At 32.1% G+C, this 19,774-nt stretch overlaps 1 protein-coding gene across 4 annotated transcripts in view; it reads right to left on the bottom strand.

Annotated features, from left to right (window-relative positions):
- The window catches only part of Itpr (Inositol 1,4,5,-trisphosphate receptor), a 149,679-nt gene that overhangs the window by 95,307 nt on the left and 34,598 nt on the right, over positions 1 to 19,774 (bottom strand). For all 4 annotated transcript variants that reach the window (XM_080148186.1, XM_080148189.1, XM_080148188.1 and 1 more), the window contains one exon: positions 3,675 to 3,749. In XM_080148186.1, the coding sequence (XP_080004312.1) occupies positions 3,675 to 3,749 (75 nt within the window). The remainder of the gene's footprint in view (positions 1 to 3,674; positions 3,750 to 19,774) is intronic.

The following is a 19,774-nucleotide window of genomic DNA, read 5'->3' as shown; positions in this document are numbered from 1 at the left end:
TTAAAATAATTACTAAATTGCTATCACAAATAGACTGCTATTTTTTTTGAGAAGATTCCCCTGACCAATGAAGTTCTGCTTTACAGCTCACAGTAACCTATGGGGATCAGGGATCATAACGGATAAGCCAAAGGTTGATTCAAAAAGTACAAAACCAATACTGATAAACAAAATTATCTAATCTGTATGATAAAATAATTAGTTAAAAAGTATGGACACTGATAGTTTGGAACCAACCAATTTCTTTTTTTAGATTTAAAAAAGAAAAAAAAATTTTTTGGGGGGGGGAGGATTTTTCATTTTTTGGGGGGTTGGGGGTGTCCCACCCCCCAAGAAAATAGTTATAAACCTTCCCGGGACCTATGAGAAGCTACCCTGTTAAGGAGAGCCCGATCGGTTCAGCGGTTAGCGAGATCCTTCGCTACAAACAAACAGACAAACAGACAAACAAACAAACAGACAGACAGACCGACATCGTTCTACTTTGTATTATAGATTGAGTATTAGGAACCACTGAATTGTCATGGCATTGCCCCTACAGACATATAGGTTAGTTATAGGAAAAAAATAACTCAATTTAAGAAATAATGAGGGGAGATGGTTTCATGCTCAATAAAATTTTAGAGAAAGGAAATCCATGATCTTTTAATTCAAAAAATTTCTGCAGTTGCATTTCCAGTAATAGAAATACTAATTTGAATTGCTGCGGTTTTATCAACTTCAACTTCTTACACTGAATGGATATAGAATACATGGATATCGCATATTATGGAAATTTTTGTCCTCAATTAAGGTTGCTATTATAGTATTCAGATATTGATAAAAATGTTCCTCCAAGGTCATGAGATAAAGTCTTAAGTGGGAAGGGTGGATGGTATCTTTATATCAGCCAGCTGGGAGAAACAATGGTTATAATCCTTTTCGTGGCAACGCCTCTTATGGGGTATTTCGTCGTATTTTCACATTATCTTTTGATTTGATATTTTAGGTTAGGCTAGGTAAGACAAGTGGCCGCGCAGGGTTAGAGTCCACAGGGGCTAGAAATAGGGAAAAGTCTACTGTGAAAATACGACGAAACGCCCCTTAAAGAGGCGGTGCCACGAAAGGTACTATACCCAAAACAATTTATCAGGGTATGCAAGAATCTCTCATAACATCCATATATTATATATCCATTTCTTGCACTGATAATCAAACTATGCCTAACAGAAAATTAATTTGAAAATGAGTTTTCATATAAGCTTTTGAATTAAAAAAAATATTGTCTTTTCATTTGTTGGTGAATAAACCCCATAAAATAACAGAAATTGGTTTAAGTATCAAAACGGCTATAATAATCTTTTTTTTAAGTGCAGACAAATGCACACGCATCTACTAAGAACTTGTTATTTAATACAAGTTTTAAACAGACCTTATTTGGTGTTTTGGAAGGTTTTAAATTACTGTAAAAAAGTAAAGTTTCCCCTTATATTGGATAAGGACCGCTAACAAGCTTTTTGAAGAAGAAATGTATTTTATGTTAGGTTGAGTAGAGATTTTAAGAGCCCCATAGGGATTGTAACCCATAGAGTTATTGCCTCCGTATGGAATATAATTATTTCAAGAATTTTATTAAATGGGGGGGGGTCCAAGGTCAAAAGACAGAATTGAGTGAAAGCACCTTGAAAAGATTTCACGGATATAATAATATATTCTGATTAGATTTATTATAATCAAAATTTTACCAGGGCGGGGGAGGGACATTGGATGGTAAATTATACTGGTACCCAAAGTTTTACACTTCTTCTCATTTATGCTTAAAAACTTTGGGTACTTTAATTAAATCTTCGTGAATTTAAACATATCCTAACTTTGATACCTAAACACTTTCTCTCATTTGAGGCTTAAAAACTTTGGGGACTTACATTAAATCTTAGTGTATCTAAATGTATCTAACTTTGTACTGGTTCCCAAAGTATAACACTTTCTCTCATTTGAGGCTTAAAAACTTTGGGGACTTTCATTAAAACTTGATTGGTTAGTTCAAACTAGTAGTGTCTAAACTTATTCACCAATAATTTTAATCTACAGACTAGAAAATTTTGATTAATTGGGGATACACCTCAATTTATCGACCATTGTCTTATCCCTGAAGATCCCTGAAATTTGCACCAAATGATCTTGACAAAATTAGATTTATTAACTGCACCTTTTTATTTGCAGTGATAACCAGGGAGATAAAGGGATAAGACAATGGCCAATAAATTGATGTAAATCTCCAATGATGAAACACAAAATTACCTCTTCTGTAGATTACAATTAGTGTTTTAAATTATTAATGAACTACCCAATCAAAATTCAATAAAAGTCCCCAAAGTTGTTGAGCCAGCGAATAAGAAAATGTTATTGTAATACTTTGGGGACTAGATTACTAAACATCTCAATGTACCCTCCCTCCCTGAGTGATATCTAATAGGATAATAAGAAAAAAACACAGGATGCATGTGATATGTAGGCTTAGAAAATAGCTAAAAACTGGACCATTTTGAATTTTTCTACTATAGGGAAGCCTCATATTAATCCTTAGCGTTTTAGCATTAGCGATCATGAATCTGTTTTTGAAGAGGAGGGTAAATGATACAAGCCAGTAATTATTCAATGGTTACATAATATTATATACAATCAACACTTTGATTACACGAAATTTGTCTGCATATCTGTTTTGCAAAAATTAATTCACCTGTTTATGAGCCGAGGCAATCCATATAATCAGATAAATTAGCAAAGCTACAAAATGAGTAAAATATAACGAACTATGCTAAATTGAATAAATATAAAAATAGTGTAAATATAACACAGACAGATATCTTTATATCAAAAGAATATAAGGATTTAAACATAATCAGTGAAACACAAAATATATGGACAAATGGGTGTTTTCCTCAAAGTGCATTGTCCGCTCATTTTTTAAAATTAAATTTCTGATAAGTAGTATTAGGTTTGTTGTATTTCTATAGGTTAGGTTATATTGTGCATCGGGTAGCCCCGTAGCGATTAAGTGTGGTAGTCGGACAGACTGTCGCTTCCTAGAGCATGCTTCGCTCCTAGCCAATCCCGATAAGAAATCAGGTGTTTAATCTCCTCCCAACACATTCCTCAGCAACCTTTTCTATTGTTGACCGCCAGATTAGCACGGTCAACACTGCCAGCCGCCAGCGGGAAAAGGGATTGCCCCTCCCCCTCATGTTCCAGCCAACCTACCCTTTTCCGGGGGACGCCAACCTTACCCCCACACGGACCTGCCCTTCTGCCTTTCACCTGGACAGCATTTCCCCATCATCTCCATACCCATTTTCTACCTAACCCAATATCTGTAATCTGTGTATATAAGCTATGATTTTATAATGTGGAGTTAGTTCTAAATAAATCTTCAAACTGTAACTACTTGGAGTATTTGTTGATAGAATCACTAGGCTAGGGGGTCTTTCGCCGGACTTCGCCAAATAGGGCTTGAATTGCTTCACCCCTATTACATAAGAATAGGGAAAAAGCGCCCATTTCTATTTCAAAAAATAAGCGAGGGGGGGAGGGGACAGTTCTTAACAGGCACATTGACGGACATCATTAAAATAAACTTTTACCAGATTTTTTGTAAATATTTGACCAAACATACAGTTGACTGCAATATTATTCCTTGTAGAATGGAAACACGTAGAACCAGGAACCCTCATTGCCAGCTGAATCCAGGATTACTCGCATCGCGTTCTTTTCTAAAAATAAAATAAATATGTTAGTATGTCTGTCTGTCAGGCAACTTTAATTACCAGCTGAATCCAGGATTACTCGCATCGCGTTCTTTTCTAAAATAAAATAAATACGTTAGTATGTCTGTCAGGAACCTTCGTTGCCAGCTGAATCCAGGATTACTCGCATCGCGTTCTTTTCTAAAATAAAAATAATACAAACATTAGTAAGTCTATCTGTCAGAAACCTTCGTTGCCAGCTGAATCCAGGATTACTCGCATCGCGTTCTTTTCTAAAATAAAATAAATATGTTAGTTTGTCTATCAGTAACCTTAGTTACTAGCTGAATTTAGGATTACTCGCATCGCGTTCTTTTTTAAATAAACTAAATACGTTAGTATGTCTGTCTGTCAGGAACCTTCGTTACCAGCAGAATCCAGGATTACTCGCATCGCGTTCTTCTCTAAAATAAAAGAAATACGTTAGTATGTCTGTCAGGAACCTTCGTTACCAGCAGAATCCAGGATTACTTGCATCGCGTTCTTCTCTAAAATAAAGAAATACGTTAGTATGTCTATCAGGAACCCTCATTGCCAGCTGAATCCAGGATTACTCGCATCGCGTTCTTTTCTAAAATAAAATAAAATAAAATATGGTAGTATGTCTATCAGAAACCTTAGTTACTAGCTGAATTTAGGATTACTCGCATTGCATTCTTTTTTGGAAATAAAATAAATATGTTAGTACGTCTGTCTGTTAGGAACCTTAGTTACCAGCTGAATCCAGGATTACTCGCATCGCGTTCTTCTCTAAAATAAAATAAATATGTTAGTATGTCTGTCAGGAAACTTCGTTGCCAGCTGAATCCAGGATCTATTGAAAAAGAAAATATGTTAGTATTATTCGTCTGTGTGTGTGTGTGTGTTTGTGTATATGTAGCATAAATATAAATTAGTAAGTTTTTTCTGTCTTAAGTTTAATAAACCGAAGTGTTTTGTATTTTACAGTGTAAAAACATTGCAAGAAAGCTAATATTAACACGAAAAAAACACTCGAATCTAAGCGCGCACACTATTTCTAAAGCACATATTACTATTTGCTGGTATTTAAACTAATTATAGTTATTAAACACTAGTTTTGGATTTCTTCTATGTTGCAAAATTGGACGGTGATACAAAATTTTAAAGCAAACAAGGATGACAACACCCATAAAGGCGAAGATCTAAAATCAGACTGCAGGACAAACTAACATTATTAACTTTACTTTCTAGTAACGATTATAGATAGGTCAGAAAAAGATGACATGCAAATAAATTAAATGAGGCACTGTTTTTCGCAGCACATTCAAATGCGCAAAAAGAGCAATTTCTTTGTGTTTTGGCGATAACTGTGTATTATTGGGTCTTAGCTATTTCATATTAATTGTACAATGTTTAAACATATCATGTAAATTAGGCCGTTTTGTCCTTCTATCAAATAGATCTAAATTTTGTTATTTTGTAACACCATTGTTTTTTCTCTCCCAAAAATCAATTTATCAGTATATAAAAGAAGTTTCAAAAAAAACCTGCGTTCGTGTTTTTTGTGGCGAAGCTACTCAATATTTGTCTGTTCGTGAAATATATTAATGTCGTAGTAGATTCAAATTTCGGCTGACACCGCGTCATAACTAAAGACATCAAATATAGTTCCTACTTAGGCTATGCAAGATGCAAAAATAAAATAAAATCCCATGTTAATAAACCTTCTATACTAGTATACATGTTAATAAATGTTTGTAGATTTTTTATGTGATTTTGAAGGATTTTCCACAAAAACAATTTTGCCTCACTAGCGAGCAGCAACCCAATTTTATTTTAAGAATCCACCTCAGGTTATTTGAACCTGCTATATATATTTCTTTTTAACAACAAATCAAATGATTGTGTAAGTAATTATTTTTCTCGTATTTATTCGAATCCGGTGGATAGGAACCGGTTCTCATCCATACGAAAAAACTATGTCTAGCATCGTATTATATCCAGCTTTCTACAAATATAGAAATGTACAATCATAAGAATAAAACCAGTTTTTTTAGCCGTTGCCTTCGGCACCTCGGGGCTAAAAAAACTAGTTTTAATCTCATAATTGTACTTTTTATATCCGCGGAAAGCCGTTTATAATACGATGCGAGAAATAACTATTAAAGTATTGAAGCTACATTGTATTTTAAATTTATTATGTACTCAGCTTCTTACTGCTACGCACCCTATGAACATAATTACTTATTATCCTTGTTAAAGCTTGTAATTATAACAAGCCGACATCAAAATAGTATCATTTAATCAGGGATTTTAAGGGATAAGACAATGGACGATAAATTTTAATACTCTATTCATAATAAGAAAAAAATAATGCATCTATAGAATGAAATCAATGGTTGAAAAGTTTGGGCACTAATAGTTTTTTACCAATCAATCAATATTCGATAAAAGTAGCCTAAGTTTTTACGCCATTAAATTAGAAAACGTGTTAATAAAACTTTGGGTACCAGTGTCCGATATATTTTTTTACCGCATGATCATAATGTTATTGCTTATTAATCCACTTAATGCTAAAAAATTCCACATTGTGTTTTGCGTTAGGTCCTGCCACTAGGCAACATATTTGATATTTCTCATGTATTAAAATAAATAAAATAAAACTATATAAACAATATACCTATGTAAATATTCTAATCATATCATTGTGTTTTAATATGTTGACTGAAATAAATATTTTATGTTTATGTTTTATGTCCCCTTCCTCGCTGCTTTCAATCGTTTTTATGATATTGTGTACTTTCAATTAAAAGTTAAGGAAAACATTTTTACTTCTTTTTAAATCAATACAAGTAGTTAATTACTTATGTACAAGACACCCATTTTTGCCAAAATTATACTAGTACCCAAAGTTTTATAAACACATTATCTCATGCTGTGGTTTAAAAACAAAGGGTACTTTTTCTTAAATCTTTATTGATCGGTTTTAAACTAGAGGTGTTCAAACATTTCATCCAATAGTTTTAATCAAAAAAAAATCGAGCACTGAAAATCACTCCCCTTCTAGTATTTTCAATGAGTTGAAATATATGAGAGGGTGGGCTTATATGCTCGACTATCCACTTTTGAGAGAAAACTCCTAATACAGGTCATCGGTCAATCGTCAGTAAATTCTTATGACCGGTTTCCCTACCCCAAAATAACAAAGAATCACACTACATATTCAGCACATAGTAGCCTTAATATCTATTGTTATTTTCGAAGATTTCGCTGTCCGTAGAACAAGGGTCATGTGTCAGTTTATTGACTTGTAAATGTCGCGAGGTAATAGATTTATTACACTAGATGGGCTTTCAGTCTTTTTATGACCAAAGGTTAGCTATTTAATGCTGATGAAATGAAAAAATAACAGTTATTTTGTACCGAAATTTGTACATGTTATTACAAATTATAAGGCTGGTTCGTTTCTACACTGTGTAATTATTGGTCCAATTTACAGATTAGGAATCTATGTTTATTATATTCATTGGTGAGGTATTCAAGTATGCAAGAAAAATGTGTAAACTTTATTTGCCCATGACAAGGCCAGTTTGTTCCTAAACTTAGTTCTTATTGGTTTAATTTACTGATAAGAGATCTATGTCTATTATATTTATTAGTGAAGTATTCAAATGTGCAAGAAAAATGTGTAATCTGTATTACCAATAATAAGGCTGGATTGTTCATACAATTTGTTCTTATTGGTCTAATATATTAATTATGGATCTATGTCTATTATATTTATTGGTGAGTTATTCAAGTGTGCAAGAAAAATGCAAGATGGGTGTGGTATCGAATTAGCAAAAGATAAAACAGCCAAAACAGCAGAAGGTGGCTGATTATTAATGTATAATTTCTAAAAATAATTAGAGGGGTTAAAAAGTTTAATAAAAAATAGCCTTAAATCATCCTGAGACCTATGTGAAGTGTCTCATATAAAGAATACGTTATCATTTGAGTGGTTAGCGAGATCCTAACGGACAAACAAATAACTATTTTTTTCATGATTGTTTAGATAAAATACCATTTTATTGAAGCAAAATATATATACAAAAAACTTTTTTAAAAGGCTGTTTAGATAATTCTTTCATGTCCAAACAGCCACGTATTTAAAATAGATATACAGACTTTCTTATTTCAAGCTACCAAAGGCAGATTATATACCGTTCATTGTCCTATCTCTGATTAAAATGCAGCTTCCCAAGCAGCAAATTGAAAGCTTTAAAATACAAATTAGGTCTTTAATTTTTGATGGATAAAATAACGCACTGAATATTGATTAAACAATGATGAAAATATCCATACAAGCGAAGTCAAATCGGTCATACAAGTTGTCGAGTAAATTTTGTCCATCAAATTCCATCTAAAAATATAGGAGGCTTAATATGGACATACTTACATTTTAGGACTTGACTATAGTGATGCTTCGCTATATTATTTATAATTGTCTTAGGACTCCACATGCTGAAAATCAAGTGAATAGGATAATTATATTAAACAATGTTGTAGTTAAAATGGATGTTTTAAGTTTGAAATTCTATCATGCATAGATTTAAAGTAAAAGCTGTCCGTTACGTATTAACGACCGACCCAAATTACACAAAAGCTTGGCTTTTAAAAATAGCTTGCTGCCATATTTCTGTTTAATGCAAAGATTAACAAAAAGTTATTCTTGTACGTTGGTTTGTTTATTTGTCTGTACCTATATCTTTGTCACAAGCGGTTACGCCCCTAGAGACACTTTAGGAAGATAGATAGGGGATGGTCGCCCAAACATTGAATAAAAGTTATAGAAGAAAAATATTTTTTTTTGGGGGGGGGGAGGGGAAGGGGGAGAGGAAGTAATCTTTTTTTATGGGCGATTTCTCTTGGGAGAGTGGAAGAACCTGTCCCAAAATAAAATGAAATCTCCAAGGGACTTAAAAGCTTCACATTACAGGAGAGATATACTGTCCATCTGTTAGCAAGATCTTAGGGTACATACACACTTTGTTACTGTCTTAAAGTGAAAAATAAAACTGCATGTAAGTTCAATTTTAATTAATTATCTCCTCCTTTTTCGTGCTAGACGTATTACTTATTTAATGGTGAACGACAAAATGTGCAAAATTGGCCAGGGATCTAAAGGGATAAGACAATGACCGATAAATATGTGTACTTCCTCAATGATGATACACAAAATTAACTGTAATGTAGTTTACAATTAATGGTTGAAAAGTTTGGACAATGAACTAAATTAACCAACTAATCAAAATTCAATAAAAAGTCCCAAAGGTTTTTGAGCAATGATCAAACCCCTTTATTTTCAATTTGTTTTAAAAAATACAAGGAAATGGGGGGGGGGGGGGTGTTTAGTGCCCGAAAAGCAAATTGTGGGAAAGCAGCCAATAGTTTGCCAAAAATGCTGTTGGTAAAAATTAGCGAACATGTCACGAAAAAGTCACAGGATCCTAATTGATTGGTGTGAATACATTACCGCAGAAAAAGTCACATGATCCTAATTGATTGGTGTGAATACATTACCACAGAAAAAGTCACATGATCCTAATTGATTGGTGTGAATACATTACCACAGAAAAAGTCACATGATCCTAATTGATTGGTGTGAATACATTACCACAAACAATTTTTGTCATTACAAGCATCAGGGATCTAAAAGGATAAGACAATGAACGATTATTCAATCTACATACCAAATGATGATAAACAAAATTACCCCTTGATCATATTAAAATTATCGATTGGTAATTATTGAAACAAACAGTGTGTAACCAACCTATCAAAATTTAAGTTTTTTTTTGAGACATGCAATAATAAAATTTGGTTACCGATGTATTTTACAGTCTAAGTTTATATTCACTAATATGTTGCTATCTAATATATTATTTTATTACTGTTTAAAAGAAACATATCCTAGAAGCTGGTGATGAATAGAGAAACAATTGTCATAGGTAGAGAAAAGGAATGATGTATTCAGCAGCGTGCACAGGGTTATGCCGGGGGGGGGGGGGGTTGAGAACATTTTGACATCTCCATAACGCTTTTTGACAACCGCCCAAAACCAAAATCAAGGGTACGTGAGCTTTAGAAGGGTGTAAAACAGACAACAAGAAAGGTGCAATTCAATTGTCAGGAGGGTGAATATACCCTCTTAGTTGTCTACCCATAAAAAAAGTGTTTAAATGGACTTCAGAACATTCTAAAAATTATCATTTCAAGGTTATACCGTAATGTTACATGAATATCCATTCTTTTTAAACAATAATTAATCAATTGGATGTGTGATTGCAAGTTTCAATTTTTTCCAGATGCTATTTCTCTCCCCCAAAATAGTTAAAAACCTTCCCTAGATCTATAAGAAACTTCACTGTAAAGCAGAATCATATCAATCAATCAGTTAGTGAGATCATAACCTACAGACACATTCAGATAAACATCCCGTTACTTTTAAAGAAAAAAACTAATTTTTAAGTTGTTTTCAGTTTTTTTGCTAATAAAAATATAATCAGAGTGTCCTTTTCTAAAGAGGCAATTTAATAAAAATAACTTAACACTCCATATAGGTAATGTTAAGAGGGAGGGAAGGGACATTGGACTAGTACCACTAGTACCATATGTTTTTATCACGTTTTCGTTTGCTTAACAAGTTTGGGTACTTTCATTGAATGGTGATTTGTATGTTTCTATAAAATGATTTTAATCCACAATGGGGGTAATTGTGTTTATCATAATTTCAGATGTACAACACTTTATCGTCCATTGTCTTATCCCTTAAGATCTCTAAGTAATAATCACAATTGGCCATAATATATTAATCTGTAATATTAGACCTATTAATTTTAGATGTTAAATTTATTATTAAAATTGGAAGATGCCAAAAATATTCTTAAAAAGACAGGAAAGTCTACTTTTAAAATGTACTAAATGCTTCGCCCCTAGAATCTAGTAAAGGGGGGGGGGGGGGGTTGGAGGTCAAGCAAATAGCCTAAAACCACCACAGGACATTTTTTTAATTCCTTTAAAAGTACAACCAATTTGGACCATGTGAAAATACGACGAAACGTCCCTTAAGAGGCGTTGTCACGAACGGGACATTAGAGTAAAACACTAGAGGGAGAAAGGGTTAAATAACTGTATCTCCCAATCGCATCAACCGTGTGAAACCTTTCTATTGGGTCATTGAAAATCAACCAATGGTGTCGCTTTCATTAACACAGCCAAGTAGCAGAAAATAGTTTAGAAGCAGACGAAAAGCGTCGTTGAAATAGGAAGGGAGGTAGTTGTCTGTATATACATTTATACTATTGATCTGTTAAAGGGACTAAACCCAAATCCTTACTACTTTATATTACAGGATAACTATAGCAAATAAGGATGACAAAATCCATAAAAGAAAAGCTCTAAAATAAAACAGTATGACAATCGAACAGAAACACTTAAGAAGCAGAAAATTATTTTAAAAGTCTGGAATAATCATGCAAAGTTTGAAATTAATAGAACAATTCTAACATGCCCCAATAAACGATGTTTTGCTGACTCTAAATATCCAACCTTTTAGAACCAAATTGCCTATTAGATATTGAAAAGGTATTATATTCGTTTTAATGAATTAATTACATGTATGAAACCTTCAATAGCTCAATAGTTATTGTATATCCTATTTTATAAAGTAACTAGTTGCTACGCCCCTAGCATCTGGGGACTCTGTATTCAAAGGAGTAAGAGGGTTGAAAAATAGCTTGACACAATCTTAAAGCTTAAATTCAAATTAGCTTAAAACTAATTAAAGCTTCCCTAAAAAAACTTTGGAAGGGGGTATGTGACCGGTTATAAATTCTTCAGGGAGGGAGGGACATTGGACTGTAAATTATACTGGTACCCAAAGTCATAAACACGTTATCTCTAAAAAGTAACTTTTTAAAAACTTTGATGTTGCAAGTTAAAACAATTCAGCCAATATTTTAAAACTACAAAAGGATTAATTCTATTCTATTCTAATCTTAGGATGTACATCAATTTATCGTCCATTGTCTTATCCCTTATGATTCCTTACTTTTACAGCCTGACGAATAAGATGAGTTATTGAAAATCCCTACTGCTAAAAAACCCCTAAACATTTACCCCCGAGAAAATATGTGATAAATACACCTTTAATTAGTTTTCAGCCAGCCCCAAGCTAAATTATTAAAAGTGTTACATCAAACCTGCCAAAATTTTTAGCATCTATGAATATTGCAAAAAATCCCCCAAAAACTTTACAGAACTATACACTATAGCAACCCCAACCTCTCCCCTCTTTTATTTTAAGACTAGCATCCTCCCCCAAAATAGCCATAAACCTATTATGGGCCTATAAAAAGATTCATGGTGAAGGAGAACCATATAAATTGTGAGGTCCTTCGGTAAACAGACACACTGATAGACATCTTGGTACTTTTAAGGATAGTCTATATCGATTTATTTTGGTAGAAATGTATGAACACAAATCGCTGATTAGTAAGATAGACAGCTTATATGCACAGGCAGACACATCCTGCTACTTTTAAAGATAGACGACTTATATGTTAACTAAATAAAGCATTATATACATTTTTTTTTTCGCTGGTCGAATATAATCAGTATGCTAATGTACAATAAAATGCGTTATTGTTACCTTATTCATTTGTATAATTTCTAAGGTTTTTTTATATTCATTAATCAATATTTAAAAGTAACAGGATGTCTATTTATTTAGCGAATGATCTTGCTAACCGTTGACCCGATATTATTCTCCTTTACAGTAAACCTTCTTATAGGTCCAAAACAGTTTTTTTTAAGGGGGAGAATACAAGAAAAATCACCACTAAAAGAAAATTTCCCAATACATGATTTTTTTCTTTTTCTTTAAAAAGTACTAGCGGTTACGCCTCTAGCTATGTATTGAAAAGGGCAGAGTAGTCTTGAAAAAAAGATTAAAATCATCCCGATACTTAAACCTGTATATGAAATAGCCTAAAACCACACAGGACCTATGTGAAGATTACCTATTAGAGAATACAATAGGTTCAGTAGTTATTGAGATTTTGAGCTACAGACAAAAAAATACTTCTTTATAGAGTAGGGTATTTAAAAGTGGAGGGTTAACATCCCTAAAGTCCCATTGAGTCTTCTAGAGGCGTAGCCATCAAAAGGTATAAAATATGATATTCCATATTATTTTATTTTATATGATGTGACCTTATCCATTCTTGTTTGTCCTCAAGAAAGTAATAATTTTAAAGATTTATAGCTAGACCCTTCTTTAAACTAATTTTCATAATAATTACTTTTTAAACATAAATTAAAATAGCCATTTGCAAAATTTAAACAAACAAAAATTAATTAGCTTAAACAAGAATGACAACATCCATAAGCAGTTCAAATTATCTAAATATGAAAGAAACCAAAAAAAAGTAAGTTAGATGCTTAACTAGATAAAGTAAAGAAAAAAATCAGCAATCTATCTTTAATACGAACCACACAAATCATGTTTTTCCATGACATGGATGTTATCATGTCCTGTTTTTATAATTGAAATTAAATGTTAACTTTCTTTCTTAGCGTTGACAAGAATAATTGTAACAGCAAAATTCTTTCATTTACTAATGGACCATCTAAAACCAGGGTAGGAGGTGACATTGAGCTGTTTATTACACTAGTCCCAAAAGTTTTATAATAACGTTTTCTTATTCGTTAACTTAACAACATTAGGGACTTTTTATTGTTTTTAATTGGTTGGTTCATAAAATGTAATGCCCAGACCTTTTCAACCTCTAATTGTAACATTAGAAGGGGTAATTTTATTTATTATTGTTGGGGATATACATCAATTTATCGGCCTTCGTCTTATCCCTTAAGATTATTAAATTCTTTTTATTGTTAGTATTATTGTTTTGTAGGAAGGGGGGGGGGTGGTCAGGGAAAACTTTTGCTATAGGCTATTTCTCTTTGGAAGGTAGAGGTACCCAGACCCCAAAGTAGTTCAAACCTACCCCATAATTCGTCAATGTAAAGTAAATTTAAATCATTTAAACAGTTTGTGAGATCTTAAAGTAACAAACGGTCCAATTGCATGATAAATTATTCTTCCATTTCAGAGCTTATTTGTATGCAAACAGCGGACTGAATTAAATTAAAAGTTAAAACACAATACTATAAATTCTATTACACCTCCCAGTAATCCATCCCCCCAAGAAAAAAAAAGAGGAATCAAAAAAAATTTATTGAAAAGTTTAAACACTGGTAGATAGTAAAAAAACAAATCAAAATTCATGAAAAGTACTCAAAGTTTTTTGAATCAACGAATAGATAACTTTGGGAACCAGTGTATTTTACCGACCACTGTCTCCTCCCTTTCTTATAGTACAAAAATTGGAGGGGGGGGGGGGGGGTGGTGGTGGAGGTTGAATGCTCCAATTGAAGGGATATTGCTCCAAAAGTTGAGACACTATTTTAGCAAAGTGGTAAATACATTTACTTTTCACGACTTACGTAAGAGGGCGGCGTTTTTACTTTAAAGTAATATCTTTAAAATAATAGGCTAGTTAAAGAAACTTTTTTTTAAATCATACCTATTTAATAAATAAGTTTGATTTAAAATAAATGGTGGTGTTGCTATTAAAGCCCAGTCGAGCAGAGAACCATCTCCTCTTATTTTGAAACAAATAAAAAATAAAGGGTAGGGGTTGAGTTTTATGTCGGTTAGGTTAGGTAATTATACATATCCTAAAAATATTTTATTATGATACATGTCCTTGATTTTTGTCTGCATAAAACTGATAGAAAAAAAGGTTTAGTCATGAATTCCATAATAATAAAACACTGCAAAATATTTAGAAAACAAGGATAATAACATCCATAAAAGCGTAGCTCTACAGGAAGTAGGACAAAATACAATAACACTTGTAGAGAATTTTATTTTATAAGTCTCAATAAAATAGTGTTTGAATTCGTTTAAGGACATTTACAATTTTAGGACTTGATTATAGAGATACTTAGCTTGTGATATTATACATAGAAATCTTTATTTCAAAAATCAAAATAGTATTATTATACAATACAAAAATTATAGAGAGTATTCTAAATTATTTTTTACAGTCATACAGACGCTTTTATTTTCTTTCCTATCCCTTTTCTTATATAGATTTTTACTGTATAAGGGCATAAATACAAATACGTATAACCTTTTTAGACATATTTACAATAATTCACATTTTCATATAGCAAAAAAGGGATGTGGAAATCCATTAGAGCGAAAAGTATGCAGTTGAAAAGTTTGGATACTGCTTGTCTCACCAAAAACATCAAGATCTAAATCATAAATAAGAGAGAGGGCTATTATAAAACATTGGGTACCACAATGAAATATCCCAAGTTTGAAGCCAACGAATAAGATACCGCGGTTATAAAACTTTGGGTACCAGTGTAATTTACCATCCAATGTCTCCTCCCTCCCAGTAAATTTCATATCCCCACTAAAATAATACTTTATTTGCTTAAGGTTTTTTGCCACATAGGTAAACAAACACTCGGAGAGGGAGTGGACATTGGGCTGTTTATTGCACTAGTTCCCAAAGTTTTATAATAACGTTTACTTAATTATTGATTAACATGAAAAACTTTGGGTTTTTAATTTTGAATAGTTGGTTCACTAAGTGTCAAACCGTTTCAACCACTGATTGTAATCAACAGCTGGGATATTTTGTTACATATCATTTGGGATGAACATTAATTTATCGTCCATTGTCTTATCCCTTAAAATCCCTGACCAAACACCACATATGTGTATATATGCAAAAAAGTTAAGCAAATAAACGAAAAAGGTTTTTTGGCTAATTTCAACAATTTTGCCCTTTTTCGGTATTTCTTAGGCTGAAGTTTGTTTATTATTAGAATTTAAATAAAGAAACTATTAGAGGACATTCATGTTTATTGCAGGGATCTTAAGGGATAAGACAGTAGACGATACATTAGTTTTTATCCTACATGATCATATTCAAAATGTTGACATTACTAGCTAATAGCTGATTAATCAATCCTATTATATAAAGTAGTAAGCGTTTTTTTGTCTGTCCCGAAGGATCTCGCTAATCGCTGAACCGAAATTGTTCTCCTTTACAGTGAAGATTCATATAGGTCCTGGGAAGGTTTTAAACTATTTTTGAAGAGGGTTTCTTTACCCCCCTTCCCTCCAAAAAATATTTTTAACTCTTTTGAAACTCAAATTTAAAATGGGATGAGGTCGACTTTTAACCCTCCTACCAGTGCCCCTAGAGGCTTCTAGGGGCGTAGTTGCTAGTATTCTAAAAAGTAACCAAAGTTTTTGAGTCAATAACTAAAACTTTGGGTTCCAATGTAATTTACTGTTCCAATAAAAGTTAGAATTATTGGTTGAAAAGTTTTAACATTACTAGCTTTTAAATGACCAATCAATATTTTATAAAAGTAACCAAAGTTTTAGCCAACGAGTAAAACTTTGGGTTCCAGTGAAATTTAAAATCCTATATCCCCTCCCTCCCGAAAAGTGGCAAAACAGTTTTTAACTTTAAAGTATTTTCTCAGCATAAATATTAATTATAAATCTTAAATTCTTTGTTTTTTATCTAAATCATGTATATTTCCTAGATAAATAAATCAAGCAGCTATCAAGATTTTCTCAGGGATCTAAAGGAATAAGACAATGCCTGATAATTTGAACTAATATGATGCACAAAATTAAACCTTTAATGGTGGCTGAAAAGTTTGAACACTCAACTAAATAAATCAAACAATCAAAATTTAATTTAGGTCCCTAAAGTTCTTAAGCAACGAATAAGAAAAAGTTATCATAAAACAATGGGGACTGGTGTAATAATCATCACATTGTCTCCTCCCTCCCTGAGATTTTCTCCTGCTATCTTTACTAACACATAATTACATCCCATTAATTTATGTTAAGATTATGTTTATACAATTTGAACTAAGATAAAACGTCATAGCTTATATAAAAGTAACAGGATGTCTAGAAGTCTCTCTGTCCATTTGTACAGATGGATCTCGCTAACCGCTAAACTGATTGGGTTCTACTTTACAATGTAGCTTCTCATAGGTTTATAACTATTTTGGAGAATTGTACCACCACCCTTCCCCCCCCCAAAAAAAAAAGAATTTACTTTCTTTTTAAATGCACTAGCGGCTACGCTTCTAGAGGCCTCTAGGGGCACTTGAAGGTTGGGGAGGTTGAACTTCCCTTTCTTTATACTATAGATGCATTCATATAAACTTGATTGTCCTTGTTTCAATGCATAATATAAAAAAGCTTCTTGAAGAAGAAAATATCAAGATAATTTTCTATGCACAAATCTGCATAAAAGGTTTTTCCAGTATGGCTTTGGAACTAATTAATGTCCGCTGTATTAAAACCAGTTCTCAGTCATATTGAAAAATCATGTATAGCATCGTATTACAGACAATTTTATTAATACCAATTTTGTAAGCCTAGGCCTTTGCCCGCCAGGGCTAACAAAAATGGTTTTAATCTTTTAATATTTCATTTCAATATCCGCGGAAAGCTGTCTATAAGACTATGCAATAAATAACTATGAAATAAAACTACATAAATCTTTGACTAATGGTAACAAGAGATTCATAAATATTTTTAGCCTTAAATTTCTCAGGGATCTTAAGGGATAAGACAATGGATGATAAATTGTTATACATCCCCAATGATGACAAACCAAAGTATTCCTTTAAAAGTTTGTACACTACTGGTAACTAACCAACCAATAAATATTCAATAAAAGTACCCAAAGAGATTGAGCAAATTATTAAACTTTGGGTACCAGAATAATTTCCAGTCCAATGTCCCCTCCATCCCTGAAATAAGTTCTACTCTTCTTGTGTGATAAATGGCATTTGCATTAAAAGGACAGTTTTGGGTTCTCTATTTTTTTCAAACATGGATTTTTGGGCTGTAGCTTAAGATTTCAATAACTGCTGAACGATTAAGTTCTCCATTCTTTGGAAGCTTCATGGATCGCGGGATGGTTTTAGGCTATTTTTGTCCTTACCTCCCCCCCCCCCTAGATGCTAGAATAATAGCTGCTCGTTTTAAATATAAGGATGATAAGTTCATCTTTTATTAATTTTACGCGCAATTAATACTTTTAACTACTTAGTCATTAAATATTATATTATTAAATATTAATATATGATTGTTAAAAGCGAAGCTTTTCTATACTCTATACTTAGAGTAGGGTGAGTCCTTCCATCCGGAACGGATAGCTTTTTCGTTAATTTAAGCATGTTATAATTCTCCTATTGACTAATGGTATGGTGATTGCCATAGTATTTGGGTACGATTTAGAAAGCGTAGCAACTCTATAATCATTACCAGAATGTCCTTACGTCTATTTTAACATGTTTTAACTTTTTAACAACAATTTTTTCAAATATGATTATCCGATTGATTTGATTTTTGGCATACTGATTCCTAGGACAACAAATTACAATGTTATAAGCGAAGCATCTATATAATCAAGTTACAGATATGTAAGAATGTCCTTAAACATTATCCTGTATTTACGCAGCTTTTCAACAAATTTACTTACAATATTGTCTAGACTTTATATTCTAATCATTCAGATCTGTCACTCTACAAGTGTTTATGTTCGTTTGTCCTAGCGTTTTAGAGCTTCGCATTTTTTAATGTTAGTCATCCTTGTTAATTAAAAGATACAAACTCTCATATTTCACAACACAAATAAATTCTTCAGGCAATATTTTACTAGCTATGCAATTAAGGGATCTAAAGGGATAAGACAATTGTTAATAAATTGATGTACTACCCTAATGATGATAATCAAAATTACCCCTACTGTAGATTACAGTTAGTGGTTAATCGTTAGAACACTGAACTTAATGAACCAACAAATCAAGCAATGTAATTCAGGTATCTAAAGGGATAGGACAATTGTCGATAAATTGATGTACTTCCCAATGGTGATATACAAATGTAAGCCCTACTTTAGATTACAATTATTGGTTAAAACACTTAACTTAACCAACAACCAAAGTTCATTAAAAGTCCCCAAAGGTTTCAAGTCATCTAATAAGAAAACGTTATTATAAAACTTTAGGGACTAGTGTAATAAACAGTCCAATGTCCCCTTTCTCCATGAATGTAATTAGTAAATGAAATATTAGAAGTATTGTCTTATCAACTAGATATAATTTATCTAATGATATAAATTAATCAAGATTGTTGATCCTTCAGAACTAGAAAGATTTTCCAGCATGGCTTCGAAACTGATAAAACAAAATCATATTTTCCACGAATATTTAAATGAAATCATAAAATTAATATCAGTTTTGTTAGACCCAAGGGGCCAAAATAAAATTATTTTTAAAAAATAGAGGCTATACTGTCCTTTTAATTTGAAGATGTTCACTTTCTTATTTTGTGCAAGAAAAAAATGCATTTATGTTTGAAATAAAAAAGTATTGTACTGTCTTTTTATAATTTAGAAAATAAATTTCTCTTAAAAACATACCTAGATAGGTACTGTCCTTTTAATGTATACATCCTTGTTTTGTGCAAGAAAAATAAATAAATTTATGTTTGAAATAAACAAGTATTGTACTGTCTTTTTTTTATGTAGCAAAATAAATTTATCTGAAAAAACATAGATAGGTACTGTCCTTTTAATGTATACTTCATTGTTTTGTGCATAAAAAAATTAGTTTATTAATGGAATAAACAAGTATTGTACTGTCTTTTTATGATTTAGAAAAATATTTTTTTCTTCAAAAAATAGATAGGTACTTTCCTTTAAATTGAAGATGTCCACTTTCTTGTTTTGTGCATCTAACATAGTTCATTAATGGAATAAAACTTGTATTGTACTGTCTTTTTTGTGTACGATAACGTGAATTTAAAAAAAATAGTGTGGTAATGTACTTTTAATTTGAAGATGTATACTTCCTTGTTTTGTGCA

Source organism: Acartia tonsa, chromosome 14 (assembly GCF_053477335.1).
Source record: "Acartia tonsa isolate MP-2025a chromosome 14, ASM5347733v1, whole genome shotgun sequence".
NCBI classification, from domain to species: domain Eukaryota; kingdom Metazoa; phylum Arthropoda; class Copepoda; order Calanoida; family Acartiidae; genus Acartia; species Acartia tonsa.
Note: the sequence above shows the minus strand (reverse complement) of the source record. Positions and strands in the feature narration are given on the sequence as shown.